The sequence below is a fragment of the Bos taurus genome, chromosome 10 (genome assembly GCF_002263795.3).
Source record: "Bos taurus isolate L1 Dominette 01449 registration number 42190680 breed Hereford chromosome 10, ARS-UCD2.0, whole genome shotgun sequence".
Taxonomy (NCBI): Eukaryota; Metazoa; Chordata; class Mammalia; order Artiodactyla; family Bovidae; genus Bos; species Bos taurus.
The window spans coordinates 73,647,937-73,669,439 of NC_037337.1; the positions used below are offsets into that span (position 1 = coordinate 73,647,937).

Sequence of the window (21,503 nt, forward strand, 5' to 3'; positions counted from 1 at the left end):
CCCGGAGTTATATAATTCAAATGTAAATGCTAGTTCATGCCATAAGGAAATATGCATTGTTGGCCTCGGTGTATAAAAGTTATTGTGCTTGGTACCATGAAGGGTAGGAAACAAAAGTCAGTCTGTGCCTCAAGAAACTTTAATGTTCCCTATTTTAGGATTAAGAGTCCAGTTCAGTCTTTCTCTGATAAACACTTAATACCTTTTGAATCCAGGCCCAGGAGAAATTTTTAAAGACCACATCAGCATTTGAGTTGACCATCACCCACATCTGCTCCTCTTAATTTTTTTTAGAAGTCCTCAACCTCTTTTTAGCATTTAGAATCCTCTTAAGAGAATTCTTCCCCACTAAATCTGAGACACAGGTTTCACCCCTTTTAACCCAATCCCTATAAAACCTAGAGTAGCTACTAAGCAAGGTTAAGATTCACATGGAACTATTAAGATGATTTATATTTAACCAGATAGATCCAATTACTTTTTTTTAAGTTTTATTAGTGTATAGTTGATTTACAATGTTGTGTTTCAAGTGTACAGCAAAGTGAGTCTATTATACATATGTTCATTATTTTTCAGATCTTTATCCCATATAGGTTATTAGAGAGTATTGAGTAGAGCTCCCTGTGCTATACAATAGGTCCTTGTTGTTTATTTTATATATGTAATGTATGTATGTTAATCCCTGATTTATCCCTCCCTCAATTACTTTATATCTTTGATATATATAGAAACATTGCTGGTAAAGGCAATGGCACCCCACTCCAGTACTCTTGCCTGGAAAATCCCATGGATGGAGGAGCCTGGTAGGCTGCAGTCCATGGGGTCGCTAAGAGTCGGACATGACTGAGCAACTTCACTTTCACTTTTCACTTTCATGCATTGGAGAAGGCAATGGCAACCCACTCCAGTGTTCTTGCCTGGAGAATCCCAGGGACGGGGGAGCCTGGTGGGCTGCCGTCTATGGGGTCGCACAGAGTCGGACACAACTGAAGCGACTTAGCGGCAGCAGCAGTTATCTAGTTACTTAGTAACTAGTTATCTAGTTATATGTTATCTAGGAGCATCCTGCCTCCACAATCTTTGTTCTGGGAGAAAACAGCCTCTGGTGCCTCACAAGAATTTGCTCTTCAGTGGGGACTGAGTTGCTCCCTCTCCCTGCAGACTCGCTTCTGGGAAGCTGTGAACCTCTTCGCTTCCCTTTATTTTGGGCCCTTTCTAATGCCAGCAGCTCAGTGGATGATGCTGTGTCACTGACTGAGCACTGACTTTCTTAAGTGGCTCTCTGTGTTCTCTGTTGGGCATCTTCCTGTACGAAGAAGCTCGGGTTTCAGTCCATGGCAGGCTTATCTCCCAGCTGTGTTACACTCTGGCTGAGTGACCTTGGCAAGCTAACACACCTCTCTGAATCTGTGTCCTTGCTCAAAAGATCTGTAAATTGAAGTAATAAAATCCATGTCACAGGGTTCCTCCCCAGATTCAGTGAATTAGTACATGTAAGCCACGAAGGGACATGGTAAGCATTCTGTTTCTTCCTCCCTCAAGGAGTGTACCTTAAGAGCAATTTTCTGAAAAACACTGGAAAAGATGTCAGAGAAAATTACTAAAACATATTAACCGAGAGGATTTCGGAGACAGCTTTGTACATTTCAGCCCCCAGGCCTAAAAATAAAAGGTTTAAATGCTGTAGCTGAGGAAATTCAGCTGTTCTTGGCAGAGGGCTGAGATATTTAAACAGAAGTGTGATCAAAGAAAAGGAAGAAAACAGTGAAGAGCTCTCAAGACGTGGGGAGAAGCACCCAGGAGGGAAGTGTCAGTGCCTGGTGGTGAGGAACCGGCCTGCAGAGCAGAGCTGTCCGAGGGCAGATGTTGGCTCTTTCATCTGCTGGCTGTGGGAACTTGGGCACACAGTGTGATTTTGCCATGCCTTGGGTTTTCCTCATCTGTACTCTCGGGATTGGAGATGACGCGAGGGGGATACTTGGAACAGTGCTGAGCACAGACTAGATGCTCAGGAAGCAGATGCCAGTGTCATCAGTGAGAGCAGGGTGCATTTTTAGGCTCTTTGCCCTTTTCTCTGAAAAAGTATGATTCTACTTATTGTATTAGGAAGAGGGTTTAAGGTAGCAAGTCATACCTCACAAACCATTCAAACTGCTTTCTGGTTCTAATTGCAACTTGATTTAATTAGACCAATATAGTTTTTTTTTTTTTCTAGAAGAAACCTAAAAGATTATCCATTCCAATTCCCTCATTTAATAGATGAGGAAACTTGGGGTCCAGAGAAATTGTGACTCACCAAAGGCCATTCAGCACATTACTTAAAACAACCAAACAGATTAGAACCCTTGTGTAGCTCTCACGGGAATGTAAAATTATGCAGGCACTGTGGAAAGTGGTATGGCAGGCAGTTTCTCAGAAAATCAAACTTAGACATACCATATAACCTAGGAATTCCATTTCTGGGTGTATATCCCAAAGAACTGAAAGCAAGGGCTTGAACATATTTGTATATCAGTGTTCACATCATTATTCACAAAATCTAAAAGGTAGAATTGCGCTCATTTCACATGCTAGCAAGATTATTCTCAAAATCCTTCAAGCTGGGCTTCAATAGTACATGAACCAAGAACTTCCAGTTGTACAAGCTGGGTTTAGAAAAGGCAGAGGAACCAGAGATCAAATTGCCAACATCCACTGCTGGATCATAGAATAAGCATGGGAATTCCAAAAAATTACTTCTGCCTCATTGACTAGGCTAAAGTCTTTGATTGTGTGGATCACAACAAACCAGAAAACTCTTAAAAGAGATAGGAACACCAGACCAGCTTACCTGCCTCCTGAGAAATCTGTATGTAGGTCAAGAAATAACAGAATTGGACATGAAACAACAGACTGGTTCAAAATTGAGAAAGGAGTACGCCAAGGCTGTACATTGTCACCCTGCTCATTTAACATATATGCAGAGTACATCACGTGAAATGCTGGGCTGGATGAAGCACAAGCTGGAATCAAGATTGCCGAGAGAAATATCATTAACCTCAAATACGCAGATGACACCACCCTTATGGCAGAAAGTGAAGAGGATCTACCACCCTTATGGCAGAAAGTGAAGAGGATCTAAAGAGCCTTTGATGAAAATGAAAGAGGAGAGTGAAAAGGCTGGCTTAAAACTAAGACAGAGATCATGGCATCTGGTCCCATGACTTCATGGCAAACAGATGGGGAGAAAGTGGAAATAGTTACAGATTCTATTTTCTTGGGCTCTAAAATCACTGTAAGATGGTGACTGAAGCCATGAAATTAAAAGATGCTTACTCCTTGGAAGGAAAACTATGACAAACCTAGGCAACATATTAAAAAGCAGAGACATCAGTTTACTGACAAAGATCCATATAGTCAAAGCTATGATTTTTCTGGTAGTCATGTATGGATGTGAGAATTGGACTATAAAAAGGCTGTGTCAAAGAATTGATGCTTTTGAACTGTGGTGTTGGAGAAGACTCTTGAGAGTCCATTGGATAGCAAGGAGATCAAACCAGTCAATCCTAAAGGAAATCAACCCTGAATATTCATTGGAAGGACTGATGCTGAAGCTGAAGCTCCAATACTTTGGCCACCTGATGCGAAGTGCCAACTCACTGAACAAGACCTAATGCTAGGAAAGATTGAGGGCAAGAGGAGAAGAGGGCAAGAGAGGATGAGATGGTTGGAGGGTATCACTGACTCAATGGACATGAGTTTGAGCAAATTCTAGGAGATGGTGAAGGACAGGGAAGCCTGATGTGCTGCGTCCATGGGGTCACAAAGAGTTGGACATGACTGAGCGACTGAACAATAGCAAAAAGTGGAAGCAACCCAAGTGTCCATCAACGGGTGAATGGATAAACAAAATATGTTATATGCATACAATGGATTAGTCACCCTTAGCAAGGAAGGAAATTTTGACGCTTGTTACAACATGGATGAACTTTGAATGCATTATGTTTAATGAAATAAACCAAATACAAAGGGACCTCCACTTACATGAGAACCCTAGAGTAGTCAAATTCATAGAGACAATAGCAAAATGGTGGTTGCCAGGGGCTGGCAGAGGGGTTGGTAGGGAGTTAGAGTTTAAGGGATGAGAAATTTCAGCTTGGGAAAATGAAAAAAGTGCTATAGATGGATGGTGGTGATGGTTGTACAACAATGTGAATATACTTAATCCCACTAAACTGTGCACTTAAAAATGACCAAGAAGGTAAATATTGTGTTCTATATATTATATCACGTGAGGGGGAAATACCCTGGGATCAGAATCCAGTTTTTTCTGACTCCCAGTCCAGGGTTCTGAGCTAGCCTATACCTGGCCACTCCCCATTTTTATTCTCCTTTTCATTAATAAGCATCCTTTGCCTTTAGAGCCCCACATGTTTAGCACCCAAATAACTCCCTGATATGATTCTTTCCAACTGTCCTAGAAACATGAGCCACTGGAGGAAGCTTCCAGGGTGCCATGTACTTAATACTCACAGAGCATGAATCTGCCAACCATCTAACTTTCCATAAAGTAAGATATAACATTTATGATAAGAATGTGAGTGTTATTTAAAGACTGTGCATTTGAGTCTTTCTCTATTGACCTGAGATGAGCCTATGACCATAGGAGAAACTGATACATGAGGAATTAGGAGCCCTGTCTCATTCCACCCGGCAAATACTTGTCAGATGCCTTCCCTTGGCTTGGCCTTGTGCGAAGTGCCGGGAAGCAAAGCTGAAAAGACACAGCGTCTTCTGTTGCTCACAGCCTCATAGGAATGAGAACACGTAAATGGATACTTAGCTCGCTGCCAAGGAGGAATGATCAAAGCTCTCTCTGGGGTCAAGGACAGGGAAGTGACATAAGGACAAGGCAGAGGAAGCAGCGTCTCAGCTGGGCGTTGAGAAACAAAGGTTCAGCAGGGTAGACGGGGCAGGGCGGGTGGTAGGGGAAGGGTATTCTAGACAGAGGAGCTAACTTGTGCAAGTATTCAGAGGGGAGCGGAGCATGTGTGTTCAAAGGAGTGCAGTCACCAGTTCTACCGTTGGTGCGTTAGGTGAGGGTGAGGGCTGGGAAAGATGAGTTTAGGACTGGGACCTCTGAGGGGTCCGGGAGACATGCGGAAAGTGGTCTGTTCCTTGCAGTTGGCCCCGTGGGCCTGGAGCTCAGGAGAGAGGTGGCAGGGGAGCAGACGTGGACTGGGGGCGAGGGTGGAGAGTAAAAGGAGGGGGCCCAGGACACCAGTGCTGAAGGGGTGACAGTGGGAGAGGATCCGGGGAGGAAGAGGATCCGGTGAGGAGGTTGAGAAGGAATGGCTGCGGGTCGTGTAAACGTCTCCCTCTGAAGCCTGTCTGCTAGTTTGACTTGTGAACTAGGCCAGGGCTTTTGCAGTGTGCCTGCCTCAGACACTGAGGCTTACGGTGACTTCCTAGTAGTGCTAGCCAGGTTCAGTGCTGGCCCTCGGCCAGAACACCGGCGGCTTGGGAAATGCATCTGTTAGGAGCTAGGTAGGTTGAGACATTTTTAAGGACTCTGAACGAACTTTCATTTTGTTATGCAATTCCAGATCAAGGTAAGGTACCCTGCTTCCTTTAAAAATATGGACTTCAGGCCTTTTCCAAGGATTTTGTAACCATCTGTGATTCTGGGGGGCTTACTGACTTCAAACGTTCCTAATGTTATGAACCTTTTCATGCTTAGGGAAATAAGTTAAAGGACAAATATTGTAGGATATCACTTATATGTGGAATCTAAAAAATACAACAAACTAGCGAATATAACAAAAAAGCAGCAGACTCACAGACATAGAGAACAAACTAGTGGTTACCAGCGGGAGAGGGAAGAGGGGAGGTGGCGAGACAAGGGGAAGGGATTAAGAGGTGCAAGCTACAGTGTATAAAATCCATATAAGCTACAAGAATATATAGAACAACCACAGGGAATATAGCCATTGTTTTATAATAACTATAAATGGAATAGAATCTATAAACATTTTAATCACTGTGACGTACACCTGAAACTAATAGTTAGTTCAGTCACTCAGTTGTGTCCGACTCTTTGTGACCCCATGAATTGAAGCACGCCAGGCCTCCCTGTCCATCACAAACTCCCGGAGTTCACTCAGACTCACGTCCATCGAGTCAGTGATGCCATCCAGCCATCTCATCCTCATCCCTTCTCCTCTTGCCCCCAATCCCTCCCAGCATCAGAGTCTTTTCCAATGAGTCAACTCTTCGCGTCAGGTGGCCAAAGTACTGGTGTTTCAGCTTTAGCATCATTCCTTCCAAAGAAATCCCAGGGCTGATCTCCTTCAGAATGGACTGCTTGGATCTCCTTGCAGTCCAGGGGACTCTCAAGAGTCTTCTCCAACACCACAGTTCAAAAGCATCAATTCTTCGGCGCTCAGCCTTCTTCACAGTCCAACTCTCACATCCATACATGACCACAGGAAAGACCATAGGCTTGACTAGACAGACCTTTGTTGGCAAAGTAATGTCTCTGCTTTTGAATATGCTATCTAGGTTGGTCATAACTTTCCTTCCAAGGAGTAAGCATCTTTTAATTTCATGGCTGCAGTCACCATCTGCAGTGATTTTGGAGCCCCCAAAATAAAGTCTGACACTGTTTCCACTGTTTCCCTATCTATTTCCCATGAAGTGATGGGACCGGATGCCATGATCTTCATTTTCTGAATGTTGAGCTTTAAGCCAACTTTTTCACTCTCCACTTTCACGTTCATCAAGAGGCTTTTTAGTTCCTCTTCACTTTCTGCCATAAGGGTGGTGTCATCTGCATATCTGAGGTTATTGATATTTCTCCCGGCAATCTTGATTCCAGAAACTAATATAACATTGTAAATCAAGTATATTAAAAAAAAAAAAAAGAAAAGAGTTCCTAATGTTGACTCCACTGGGTGTCATAATCCCCAAACTGTCAGGAAGTCATGCATGCTCTTCTGGATTGTAATCATTTGTCATGGAGCTTGGTGACCATTAGAAACTTAAACACAGAATTTCAGAGATGGAGGATGTATTAAAAACAGTTTGTCTAAATCGCTGATTGGCAGGGGAAGCAACCTCACATAATAGAATGGAAAGAACACACACTAGTCTGAGGATCACAAGACCTCTACTTGCCACTGCTGCTGCTAAATCGCTTTAGTCGTGTCCGACTCTGTGCGACCCCATAGACAGCAGCCCACCAGGCTCCCCCATCCCTGGGATTCTCCAGGCAAGAACTCTGGAGTGGGTTGCCATTTCCTTCTCCAATGCATGAAAGTGAAAAGTGAAAGTGAAGTCGCTCAGTCGTGTCCGACTCTTCGCGACCCCATGGACTACATCCCACCAGGCTCCTCCTCCTTGCCTGGGATTTTCCAGGCAAGAGTACTGGAGTGGGGTGCCATCACCTTCTTCGACTTGCCACTGCTACCCAGTCTTTATTCCTTAATGCAGTGATGATAACACCTCTGGTACCCACTTCAAATGGGGTAGCACCATGAAAGCATTTTCAAAGTGGTAGGCACAATGCAGAAGTTATTAGTATTGTTAAATTATGAGTAGTAATTTCACAGCACACTGAGAGCTGTCATTATCTTCATCCTCTCTTTGAACATCCACCAACATCATCAAGATTATTAAGTGCTTAATTGTACATGGGGCTGTGTTAGCTTTTTATTTTGGAGAGAGCTGTATTTCTGTTTTCCCAGGAGCCTTTTCTCTTTTTAATTAAAATTTTTTTCTTATGCTTTTTTTTAAATTGAAGTATAGTTGAGTTACAATGCTATGTTAGTTTCAGGTGTACAGCAAAATGACTCAGATATATATATATATGTAATGTATATAATATATATTATTTTCCATATTCTTTTCTGTTATAGGTTATTACAAGATATTGAATATAGTTCCCTGTGCTATACAGTAGGTCCTTGTTTTTTATCCACTTTATATAGTGTGTATCTGTTAATCCCAAACTCCTAATTTACCTCTCCCACTCCCAAGTTGAGTACCTGAGGGCACCCCAAAGAGGGATTTTTAACAGATAACACACGGAGAAGGAGAGCACGCCCACTGGTGAGCCGTGCCCACGCTGCTCCTCTTATCTCTTTGTGTGACCCTTTCCTGCTGGGTCTGCCCTTCCCCACGGGAGAGGCAGGAAAGGCCAGGATCCCTGAGCCAGCCCTTCACATCCGCTCTCACCACTGTCTCAGTGTGGTGGGTCATCCCCACTTGGCTTCCTGAGATTTCCCGACAGTCTTCCTTTGGATCATAAGGTCAGCAGCATTCCTGGAATTGGCGTCTTCTGGATATTTCCCTGCCCCCCTTTTTTTTCCCTTCAGAAGGAAATGCTTTCTAAATGCCGCCTTACTTTAAAATAGAAGGTATTATTATTATCCCATGTCTGTAGAAACTGTGTGGATACGCATTTATGTAACACCATAGAGTCATAGATGTTCATGACCCGGAGGCTTTGTATGGTGTAATAATGTCAGTGAGTCCCCGAATTCAGGGTGAGGGGTGTTCTTGTCTGTCGTTCACGGTAAGGGACGGGCTGAACAGGGTGGGCACCGACATCTCACCCAGCATAACCCCTAACCCCGTCTTCCTTTCCTTCCCTCACTCCGCCACTCGTCATCTTTACCCCCACCACAGGATTGGATAGCCTTACACCAATAACTCAAGAGTCTCCCCAAAGTTCTCATAAACATGGAGAGAGGGCTGACAACGTGCTGGTGAGAACACTCCCCGTGGAGCACAGAGTCAGTGGGGGAGGGGAAGTGGAGTACAGAGTTTTTGGCCCAGTTTTCTACTTGGAAAAAAAAAAAAAATCCCAAGTCATTAAGCAGTAATCCTGACAACTAAAAATAACCACAGTATCCACTCCAATAGAGAAGACTATTTTTCTCACTTGCCCTTCTGTCTCTCCTGTCTCATCTTCTCTGTGAAGGTTTATGTTAAATGCATGTTCCAGAAGCAAAATCCTACCCCTGCTCTCAAAGAACAGGTTATATAAAAACTGGCAGCATCCACAGAAGGTAGCAGAGGAAAGATAAATAAAGATAGGCACTCTTGTGTGAAAAACAGATGTAGACTTTCTAGATTGCTGACCTTAAAGATGATTTTTTTTTTTTTTACTTGGTTTTGGTATAAAGACATTTTCTGTTGGCCACCATGTCACTGAGTTTCCTAAACTGGCATTCAGTTATTCCAAAATACTAATAATCATGACACAGAAGAAAATGTATGGTTTGCTTAGAGCTTCGGCAGTTGCACTGAACCTTGGCTTCATCAGCTCCAGGGAGGCTTGGCGGGGGGCGGTCCTCCTGAGTCCCCAGAGCTTAGGATGGTGAAGGCCTCCCTGAGGTGAGCGTTCCTTTGTGCTCCATCATCTCCGGTGAGCGATCACAAGGCGCCAGTGCTGACTCAGGTGAGTCAACGCCCTTTTCTCCTGCTCACACAGGTGGCCAGGTTAAATAAGTGCTGAAAGGAGTTTGGTGCGTTCTCCTGAGTCACCTTCGTCAGTTCAGGAAGCACTGTAAACTTGGCCTCAGAAGGAGATTATAGCGTGCTCTTGCTTCTGAGCTTTACAGAAATTAAAGTGTATGTTTGTGTGTGGGCTTATCTGTCATCACACCTATCAGATTTCATTCCTCTGTGCATTGTCTGCAGGAGTCTCGCTCACCTCTGTGTTCGGAGAGGGAACCACAAGTAATCGGGGATCCTCTTTTAGCGCTGAGTGTGTCCCACACCTGTCACCAGGCAGTTAACCGGCGTGGCATTGAGCATGTTCTTCAGCATTTCCTGCTCCCCTCCTGGCAGAGGTTGGAATGCTTGAGGCAGTAGTCAAAGGTGGTCAGCCAGGGGGAGGCCGAGGAAGCAGAGGGAAGCCTAGGACCAGAGTCTTGCAGAGGATCCAGCTCTCCATCATTACAGCCACTTTTTCAAATACTGTTGCGGGGAGAATCCAAAAGTCAGTTACCGAAAGATCCTTTAAAAAGAGGATGGTTAACATGCAGCCTGGCAGTGCTTGCCCGTGGCCAGGACTGGAGTTCCCATAGGAGGAAATGGAGCTTTGGGCTTCTTACTGAAACTGACACTATAGAAACGGGTCATGTACTCACAGACAGACCAGGCTGGTATAGGCAGAAGACAGAAAAATGCTGATCGTCCTAGAGACTACATTTTTGGCATGTTATTAAAGTTACTGTTCTCAACTTCCTTCCCCCATTTTAGATTGTTAGGACCTCTGTTCTTAGAAAACTTACATTTTATCTGTGGCTAGCAGTATTAAGGATTTTTTTTTAATGAAGTATTAATATCACTTGACTCTTTAATCTTCATATCTCAAACAGGATAAAAATATCAGGTTTTATAAAATGAGCATATAAATCTATGTAGAGATTTGCTAACTGATGTCTGTGGGTCCCAAGAGATTGAGTTGGAAAAAGTCTAATGAACAGAAGTAGCACACTTTGTTTTCTTTAATTTTTCACTTCCAGTTATCACACAGTGTTCCTTTTTAGCAGGTGATGGTTAGGTTTGCTTTGGACACCCAAGACAATGTGTATCCAGAATCAAGAAGGGCGTTGGACTGGGTTTCATCAAGGGGAAATGAAGACATTGTGTAGTATGCCGCTGGAGGGTCCTTTTTCAACACTTGCTCCCTTTCTATAGCTGTGTTTTGAGGATCATAGCTGTCAGAAGAGCTTCCCTTTCCTTTAACATTTGGGAGTTACTGGAGAGCGGTTAAGCCCTCCCCATCATTCAGAGCTGCTTGGGACTGGTTTGCCAGGAATAAAACCATCTTGGCCAACAACACTGGCATTGGCACAAGTGCCTGACCTTGGGCTTCCTTCTCTGAGACTTGCTTCTGACCTTTATCTCTTTTTTTAACCAACACTGTAACATAACTGTAGTGAAGCTACTGAGATAGCTTGGGTTTCAGGGGAAGCTATAATGAGTGTAAAACATCAGCAAGGCAAAGTGTTAAGAGCATTGATAAAGAATTAACTATATGCCCATGAACAGCCTGCTGGATTCCAACCATAGACAGGATGAAAAATATAATCAACAAACCTGCTTACATGGAGCCTGGTGGGCTGCGGTCTCTGGGGTCGCACAGAGTCGGACACGACTGAAGTGACTTAGCAGCAGCAGCAGCAGTGTGTATATGTCAGTCCCAATCTCCCAATTAATCCCTCTCTGCTTGCTCCCCCCAGGAACCTTAAGTTTGTTTTCTGCATTTGTGACTCTGTTTCTTTGTAAAAAGGTTCATTTGTACCATTTTTTTAGATTCCACATGTAAGCGATATGATATTTGTCTGACTTCACTCAGTATGACGATCTCTAGATCCATCCATGTTGCTGTAAATGGCCATTATTTCATTGTTTTTGTGGCTGGAGAATCCCAGGGACAGGGGAGACTGGTGGGCTGCCATCTCTGGGGTCACACAGAGTCGGGCACGACTGAAGTGACACAGCAGCAGCAGCAATACCCCATTGTATATATGTGCCATATCTCCTTTATCCATTCCTCTGTTGATGAACATTAAGGTTGCTTCCATGTCCTGGCTATTGTAAATAGGGCTGCAGTGAACACTGGGGTGCAGGTATCTTCTCAAATTAGGGTTTTCTCCAGATATATACCCAGGAGTAGGATTGCTGGATCATATGGTAGCTCTATTTTTATTTTTTTAAGGAACCTCTATACTGTTCTCCATAATGGTTGTACCAATGTATATTCCCACCAACCAGTGTAGGAGGGTTCCCTTTTCTCCACATCCTCTCCAGCATTTACTGGAGATGTTTTTGATGATGGCTGTTCTGACTAGTGTGAGGCGATACTTCATTGTAGTTTGGTTTGTATTTCTCTAATGATTAGTGATGGTGAGCATCTTTTCACGTGCCTCTTGGCCATCTGTATGTCTTCACTGGAGAAAGGTCTATTTAGATCTTCTGCCCAGTTTTTTTTTATTGGATTGTTTGTTTCTCGGTTTCCTAATCTGCATTTCCTCCCATGCTGCCCCATCAGCTGACTCAGTGCCCAACCTCATCCCTCTCACCATGGCCCTGCTGGCACAGGTGGTTCTCGGGTCTATGCCCTACCACCACAGCCTGCTGGAAGCAGGGTGAGAGAAAAAGGTGGCTGACTAGTCTTCATAATGATGTCAGATTCTACCTGTGACGGCAGCAAAACACAGACCCCGGTGGCTGCAACATATACAAGCATGCATGTTATCTGCCCTCGCTGCGGGGGAAGCCTTCATGGCCATGGACCATATTCTGTTCTGTGTCCTGTATTCTTTCTCTGCTCTCCCACCTCAGGACTCTCTGTAGAGCCATAAAATTCATTCTATGAATTTTATATAACTAGGGGTCTTTCCTTGGAATACTGATGGGGATGTTCTATGGCATGCCCTCTTAGCTTCCCAGCACTAACTGCCAGCTCTGTGACCTTTGGTCTGAAATTGAATGGAAGGAGGAGGTCATTTTGTTTGCTCAACAGCCAAATCCATCTGTTAAGTAGAAAATACAGTGTTCTTTCTCTCCTGAAAGAAAATCTTATTAATCACTCTGTTTATATAACGTCTTCTTCCTATAAAATCAGATTCCCAAAGAAAAAATACTTTCAATCATTGCGCACATTTGAATGAGTTTCAAAGTACATTTGGATCCTATCTCTAGATGCATTGTTACAGAGGGTGAGTTTGAACTCTATCCTCTGGAACATCTGACAACTCAAAACCACAGCTGCCTCAGGTGTAGCAGAGCCCGCAAGACATGACAGGTACTGTCTGATCTCAGATTTACAAGAAGGTGTCCCAGTGCTCTCTTCACTGCACACTCAGCACTTCCCTTCTGTTGTTAAAGCAGATATAACTGCACGTTAAAACCCGAGTATCGTCTGTATTATTGTTTTCAGATTGTCTTTAGAAATCTTGGCTGTCAGAAAAGCAACCTTTGATAAATCTTTGATGTTTTTCCTGAGGCCATCACTACCACCCCCCTGTTGGAGTCTGGGACTGTGAAGGCAGAAACATCTTGTGCCCTTTTCCTGGCTACAAAGTAGAATAGCAGAGAGAGAGAGCCAGATAAACCTCAGGGCCTAGGCTCAGCTCAGATGTTCCTCTCCTAGAGGCATTTCAGTCCATGCCCCTGCATTTAGGTAGAACAGGATGGCCCTCCAAGTGGTTTAACAAGATGCTCGCTGAAACTCAGTAGCATTGATTAAAGGCTTGCTCTGTGCTGGCATTTTACATTCATTTACTCATCGTAATATGAGGAAATTTTAAAAAAATCTCTATTTTATAGTTGAGGCATCTAAAGTCCAGGAAAGTTAATACATTTGTCCAAGGTCACACAGCTCATGGGGGAACTGGCATCCAAACACGGTAATGAAGCTGAGGAGCCGAACCACTTCCCCTCTGTGCCTTGCATATCAGAGGAGCTCTCACACCCTTTATGTACCCATCCCTGACTGGCAGGAGGCTTCGCAGGGCATTCCTGTACAGACCTGGCCCATATCACTTGTGTTTCCTCAGGCGGGGCACCTGGCTGACTGCTTCCCACTGTGGTCCTGTCTTCTCTGCAGCCTGGAAGAAACTGTTGTTTCTCATTCTCTGGGCAGGTGTGCTTTGATTCCTTTAGGACCCTCTTTCCACTTGCATGAGGGCCTCAGGAGAAAGGGGAATACAAGGGATCTCCACACTTTCTTGCCCCCGATCTCCAGTTAGCTAGAGACTTACATTCGAGGTGGAATCAGGTTTTCCACCCTGGCCTCCTCACTCTTTGCAGCTTATAAAATGCTTTCATTGAACCTAGCAAACATTCTGCTTCCTTTAGTAAATGCATCCAAAATCTTTCATGGAGTCACTTTATTTTCCTCCTGGGCTGACTTCCCCTTTTGAGACCACAGTCAGGGAGAAGGTCAGTTGAGGTGAGGCAAGTTTTAAGTATGACCTTAGACATGGATGAGTGATGCCTCTAAACACCGTGGTTGTTAACTTGTTTGGCTTCGGGTCCCAGTAGGGACATAAGCAAAGAGAGAAAGTTCTCTGCAACGGGATGGTGCTGTCATCATCACAGCAGCAGGAACATGGTGCTTAAGGCGAGTCCTGGGCCTGGCCTAGGGACACAGACCCCCTCTGGCCCCAGCCCGCTCCACTGATGTGTGCCAAGAAAGATTCCAGGCCTGGGACTGATGTTCAGTGTTCCCTGAACCTCCCATCTCTGCATCTTTGGTAGGGGGTGGGGCTTAGTCATAGAGGAGCTATAACCCCGCCCCCCCTCAACTGGCCTTCTGCTCCCTCAGCACCACAGATTACCCCCTGCTCCTCCCTGAAACGGTCCCCCTCCTAGTTTCTGTTTCATGATCTCTGTCCTCCTCTGACTGTCTCATGAGCTCTGCTGCCACCCTGGCCTTCTTCTCACCCTGTGCCAGGGCTAGGAGCCAGCACAGGCATATGTGGAGCCAGGTGTGAGGCCGTGAGGAGTGCCGGGACCAGGGGTCACATGCCCCAGCCAAGGAGGCAGCCATGCTCAACTCAGGTCATTTTCACCAGGAAGTAGTACAGGTCCAGTGTTCCAGAATATTCCATCTCCCAAGAGAATTTGGAAAACTTGACTTTCATGTGATGAGACATTTGCTACTTCTTTGACAAGTAGTTAAAATTATTTTAAAACACTCTACATGGGCCAAATAAAATGTCTGCAGTCTGGGGTTGCCCTCGATTCTCTTCTGTCCCCCTCCATGTCCGCCTTCCCTGCACGCCACCCTCCCTCCCAGCCTCAGCTCTGTCTTACCAAATATCGTCATCATCCCTGGGAATCAGACTTCTCACCCTGGTCAGGCTCCTCCTGGTGGATGTCTGCACATCTCAGATGCAAAGCTGAGCTCACCAGCTTCCCAGATCTGTAAGGTCTTGAGAAATGATCGAATGGTCGATGTTTATTATGTCTTTATTCCTCTGACAAAAGTCATCACTGCTCCTATTTCTACTTCTAACACCAGTACTCCCAACTATAATTGGTTCCTCTTCTGTCACCTGTTTCCATCATTCAACAGCCAGAGAGGACTCTGGGACCTGGCCGCCCTCCTCTCTCTACCCCCCAGCTCCAGGCAGTGGGGAGTCTGCTCACTCTTCTTCCACAAGCCCTCTTTGGCTTGCTCCCTGCCTTTCCTCTCACTAACGAGAGAGACTAGTTTCCAAACGTATGTTTTCTTGGCAGTGACCTCAGCCTTCTAACTAGTCACCCCCATGTATCTCTTCCCTCTCTACTAGGGATTTAGCCATCATGTTATGGTTAGAGTCATCTCCTAGGTCCAGGGCAGCTCTCATCATTCTTGTCATTCACATTATAAACTGTAGACAGGTCTTGCTGGCTCCTCCATGGTTCCTCAGCTGTCCTTTCATGCCAGCCCAAATACCCAATGTCACAGGTGCTTGCCTGCAGCCATGCCAGTCTGCGTTCTCAGGCATGTGTAATTCTATCCACCCACCTCGTGTCATCAAATGTCCCCTCTTCTGTGAGGCCACCGCCTGCCTTCTCACCACCACCCCCCAATGCGAGTGGCCCAGTCTCTCTCCAAAGCTTCTGCTGCACTTGACTGTGTCTTCCTTTTATCCAGCTGTGTTAGTTAAAGCGGTCTCTCCTCTGCCCACTTCTCTCGATCGGCTCCTTCATGGGGAGACACTGCTTGTCATCTGCACACCACTTGCACCCCCACACCATGAGAGCTAGTGCACTGCCTTGCATAGACACCTGCAACTTTTATAAATTGAACTTTTTTTTTCCCTTCTACATGGAGGATGGCAGTATCTAAAGGGCTCAAGATATTCAAAGTTAACACAAAACTGCCTGGTCATTCGAAAAAAACATTATCAGAATTCTAAGTGTAAGCTAGTGGAAAGGGTCATTCTGCCTGACTCTATTCACTGGGATGAAGTCTGTAGAGGAGAATAGCCATGACGTGTTCTGCTTTTCTTTGGTCAGTGCCTTTCCACAGTGCCCCTTGGAAGCTTGGCTTCTGTTCCGGGGCAGGGAAGAATGGGCAAAAGCGTTCAGACACCGGGGCTTCTGCCACCCTGGCACCAAGAGCCCCACACTGTTCCTCTTGCCAAGAAGAACAAGTTGTACCCACACATTCACGAGGTATCCTCTGCTCGCACCGTTGGCAGGCCTGGGAGTTTCCCACAAGCCATCTGGGTCTATTCTGCTGCCCTTGTAGCTTGAGTTTTTTGCAGCATTGTCTTTTGTTAATTAGCTTTTAGAACAGACACGGCTACTCCATCAGGGATTGTATCCCATTGACTTTCCTAAGAAGGGAGTCTATTCGTTTCTTCGGTGTGTGTATTTTCCCGTCTTTCTGAGTTACACACACTTATCTAGGCAGAGCCCACACAGCACGAGCGCCTAGCTCTTCCAGAATGGAGTTGTTTATGAGACATTTCCTATAAGTCTGCGGATCACCCAGCATGCCTGAGTGCTCACTGCTCAGAAGCTCTCAAAGCTGCTTTTACTTTAGAGTTCCACCTCCAAATTCAGCACCACCAGGCCTTTCATTCCCCGTCTCTTGGAAAGAGGAGAAACCATTAAACTCCATCATTTTTTACTAGGTCTTGTTTGAAGCTTTTGTAGCATTTTATGAGGTCTCTCTTGTCAGTTTGCATAGGGACCTTGGCAGCCTCCTCCCTCCACCTGATCACATTCACCTGAAGCAATCCAGGAGGTTTGGCAGTTTTGGACACCTGACATGGCAGGGCTGGTCATCTCCCAGCCCGACCCTTTCTTATGTGCACCTTCAAGATCTTTTCAAATTTACTGGGTAAATTCTACTCCAAGGAAGTATCAACTTCTGCTCATTAGTTTTGCCTCGTGTTCTTAAGTCAGACTTGGAAAGGGGTATTTGGGAGCTGTTACAAATTCATTTAAAGATAACTTGATTTAAATTTTTGGAAAGTTTTTATCCAAGGCCATTTTCTTTTGATAATGGAAAAGTAATGATAATGGAAAAGTCTTTAAAATTAGAAATGACATCCTGCCATGAAGAGTGAATTATCCTATACTGGTCTTTGGTCAGGAAATGATCAGAATGCCTGTATTGACCACTTCGTGAAAGGAGAGTTGGCCCAAAACATCTTGATAGGAGGTCAGTTGTGAGGAAGTTGCCCAATTGATATAAATACAGAGGATGGATACACACACGCACAATCCTTAAATGTGTGGCAATGCATTCCAATTCTGGTCTGTGTGGCAAGAGTCTCAGTCATGAAACATTTCAAAATGGAAGAGCAGGAGAGAAGGGAGCATCTCGAAGGAAAAAACTCTTCAGTCAAAACTATAATATCTTTGTTGCATAAATAAAAGTGTCCAACTTTGTTTTTCCTGGAGCCTGAACACAGAACTTTAAGTTTCTCACCCTTGCGGCTCCTTCACCCAGAGCATCAGAATAATGACTCTCTCTCTTCTCTCCGTGGTCTTGTCAGAGAGCGGGAATCCTGGCCGGCTGGTCAGGTCGCTCAGAAAAATGGCACAGCTGTTCCAAAAAGTAGCCCCATTCATAAGCTGCCGGCTGTCCTCAACTGCAGTGCTGGAGAAAGGCACACTGTTTTATAGAGTTTCTTTTCTTTAAAGGGGGAAAAAAAATACGTGGTATTTACAGGAAAGAAAACTGGGCCCTTCGGTTTTATTTTGGTTGCCACGTCTGAAATGGAAATGGGGAAGGCCAGAAATATACACGAGCAACTGCGCCTTGACGGGATGATTCATAGTGGTTGTGCCGCCTCTGATGGAAAATTCAGCTGGTTAAGCAAGATCAGCCATGAAGCCTCACATCATCTCCTCTGCCAGGGTTGATGCCTGCTGTCTTGTGACAGCCTTACTGTGTGTGATTGTATGATTGACTGTCTTTCTCCCCCTCTCAGTTCATGACCAAGAACCCCACCATGCGCTTGGGCAGCCCAAGTCAAGGCGGTGAGCATGCCATCTTGAGACACCCTTTCTTTAAGGAAATCGACTGGGCCCAGCTGAACCATCGCCAAGTAGAACCACCTTTCCGACCCAGAATCGTAAGTGTCCGAGACCACCTGAGTAGACCTTTTTCTTTCTTAAACTGTCTCAGTGTTCCACTTGAGCAGCTAGATGTTCCACCAGGGAATGACCAGACTGGAAGTTCAGAGATGCTTTACAGGGCAGCCTCATCCAGGACTCCTCCTTGCCCCCAAGGCAACAGCTCTCAGTGTGCCGGGGGTTACGTCTCAAAAAGTGTTTACCTCTTGCTTGCCTTGGCCCCATCCTCTCAAGTTAAATTTTCCTGGAGTCGAAGAGGCCTTGAAACTTTCCAGGTTTCCCCAAAAGAGTTTGGTTGAGAAATTCATTGTTCTAGCTGATTTCCTTAGGCTCCTTAGTCAGAGAGCCTTTTCCAAGCCCCCAGGAAAGTAGAGAGGATGTGAAATGCTCCTCAGGGCCCTGAGCCTGGCTCCCTGGCTTGCAGAGCTTAGGTCTGTGACAGCCCCTGCAGCACAGGGCTCAGGGCAAAAGAAGCCGAGTCCTTTTTGTCTAGGAAATACTGGGAATACCGTGGGTGCCTCCCCAAGGGAGGAAGCTGAGTAGGGCAGCATTCCTGAAGGGGTCCAGCTCTTAGACTGAGAGCTAAGCTGTTTCTCATGGGTGAGTCAAGAGAACCATAATGGGAAGGCAGAGAAGCTGGGCTTCCAGTACATCACGAGTTAGGGGGACAAGGGATGCTCAGAAAGAAATATCATTGACTCCAGGAAGAAAAGTGAGAGATCTCATAATGGTAAAAATGATCTCTCCAGCATTAGCTTATAAAGATGTAAAATACATGTTTCCATATGTCATTGGCTTAATCTGTAACAGGCTGCTAGGTTGAGATACCAAACACCCAGAGCATAAAACCACTTCCTTTCATGGGCATCCCCCTGCCAGCCGTTCTGGGAGGAGGGGAAGTTTTGCCAGCAGGGCAAAATGAATCTGCTGGTGAGTGAAGTGAGACGCATTTGTTCCCTGAACTCAGAATTTCCAAGAAGTCTTTGAGGAAAATCTCTTCAAGCACATAGTGTGAATTTACTTAACCTCTGTTGTCTTGTGGGCCCCTGTGTGGCCTGCTGAGCAGTGGTACCTCCACGAAATGGACAGGGTGAACCAGTTGGCTGGGTCAGGTGAGCAAGTTAATTCCTTAGCTTCCCAGCCTAAGACTGGTCTGCTCAGCAAGCTTTTTATGAGGCTAGTGAATTGGCAGTTAGAAATGCCCTAATAATACACAATGCAGTAGAATTAGTAGAAAGCACTGTTTAACCAATTGTCATAACTGGAAATAATGCTGCCGAGAGAATTGCAGGGCCGTCCTCTGAACTCACTGGCAAGGGCTAAGTCCCACGGGAGATTAATAAGCCTCATGCACAGAATCTGAAAGTTTCCTTGTTTCCTTTTTGACAGAAATCCCGAGAAGACGTCAGTAATTTTGACCCCGACTTCATAAAGGAAGAACCGGTTTTAACTCCAATTGATGAGGGACATCTTCCTATGATCAACCAGGATGAGTTTAGAAACTTTTCCTTTGTCTCTCCAGAGTTGCATCCATAGCCTGTGGCGAATAGGACAGATGGTATGAGAAGCAAAAGGAGAGATTTTTCCAGGAATTTCCTCTGTGGGGAACTCCTCAGTGTCAATGTTAGAACAAGACCCTTACCTTCAGGGAACAGGTGGAGAACTCTGTGAAGGACGGACCATCAAGAGATCAACCACTTCAAGTTCTGAGGGAGCCAGGGTCCTAGAAATAGTGGATACCGAAATGAGATTTCATGAAGAAACACACTGCTCAGCTCTTAGTTTCCATGGCTACTTCAGGTTCAGGATATTAATAGGAGCCAAAAGAAGAAAAGGCGTGAAGAATAAACCAGATCCTAGAACTTCCAAGTCACTCAGGCATTCTTACTTCAAGGGACAAACCTAGACGTTGTATGGCCCACTCCCAGCTTTTCTGTAAGCCAAAGAGCCCTGAATACTGGCAGTCTGCAAGAAGTCTCTAAACGCTCATGAAGAACTTGACGAGAAGGAAAGGGATGGCTTTCCAAATAGAATGACTTCCTCTGAACAAGAAATAGTGTCCATAAAGCTCATAAAGCCCAATCTTGACAACAGTTGGACATCAAGGCAACTGCTACAGCTTATTCTTTTATCTTTCCTTTCACTTCATAGATATTTATTGAGTGCCCAGTGAGATGGTGCCACAGTACCCAGCAGTGTAACAGATTTGCTCTCACCAAGCTTTCATCTTAAGTTACCTGAAAGGTGTGTGCATTCTGTGAAATGCCTCTCCACGTTGCCTACATCATACTTTGTCTGCACATAACTTTTTTCACAGAAGGCAGCTTGCTGCCCCAGCAGCAACTATCCAAATACTTGGCGGGTTGACCAGCAGATGAGCTCAGCAGCTCGCAGACTGGTGGACTCTCATCGTGGAGGCAATGTGCCGATATTGCTCTGATCTCATCACTGGAGAACCGCTCTCCACTCGGGTCCATGACCAGACTTATGGCTTATACCTTAGCAAGTTATTTAAATTATATTTTGAGAGACAAAGATGTTTGTTACGCGTTTTAATAATTAGAAATGGCTCTTGTAAGCAGGACATGTATCAAAGAAGGACCTTATCATATGTATCCATGTATGAAGTTGGAGAATTTTATCTGGCTGAAATAAATGCATTTTGTAACAAAAGGGATTTTACTTGTCTAAAAGTATTTGTCCCATCCCCACTAGGAGAGGAGATATGTAATTAAAATAAGCTTTGAGCAAAACAGATAGAACTTTTGACTCAAAGCAACTTCCTGAGAGCAAAGGTTGGCATCCCACTGTGTGTGTCACTGAAATGAATGTGGCCTGTCTCTTCGAACCACAACTTTCATTCTGAGTCAGGGTAATGCCGGCCAAGTCTCACTGGCACGGACTCGTCCTCAAACTCTTTGTAGCTAGACGCAGTAATTGCTTATTTCTCATCCAGTGAGAGCAAGTTCAACAGCCCTCTTCCTACTCTTCACTATGCCATCTGATTATGCAGATTCCAAGGTTACCATAGGAAGGGAAGGGAGAAATGGAAGCAGTGCTGACTGTTTACCTACCTCTCTTAGGAGGAACACGCATCACCCGTGCTCACACTAGATTGGCCAGAACAACATACAGGACTGGGAATTACAGAGGAGCCAAGGGGTATCTGGGCAGTAATGACAGTCACTGTTAGAGGTTCTTTTTTGTATTCCAAGATGGAAAATGACTTTTAAATGAAGAGAATATTTAGAAGCCTCCCTTTATATGTCACTCTCAGCCATTCTTAGATACACTCACTCATGTAATTTTACTAGGTCGTCAAATGCCCCTGTGAGGCAAGCTGCTCATTCTGCCACTATGTCCCGTGTGAGCACCACGGTGCATTTTGTACCCGAGAACAAGAGAGAATCTAAGAAGTT

The 21,503-nt window shown here is 45.0% G+C and overlaps 1 protein-coding gene across 2 annotated transcripts in view; it reads left to right on the forward strand.

Annotated features, from left to right (window-relative positions):
• Window positions 1-20,761, forward strand: part of PRKCH (protein kinase C eta) — a 232,007-nt gene extending 211,246 nt beyond the window's left edge. Inside the window, 2 exon segments of one of the 2 annotated variants that reach the window (NM_001076863.1) lie at window positions 17,940-18,083; window positions 19,474-19,910. In NM_001076863.1, the coding sequence (NP_001070331.1) occupies window positions 17,940-18,083; window positions 19,474-19,620 (291 nt within the window). In that variant the 3' untranslated portion in view covers window positions 19,621-19,910. 2 annotated transcript variants of the gene reach the window in all.
• Window positions 20,762-21,503: the final 742 nt, after the last annotated feature.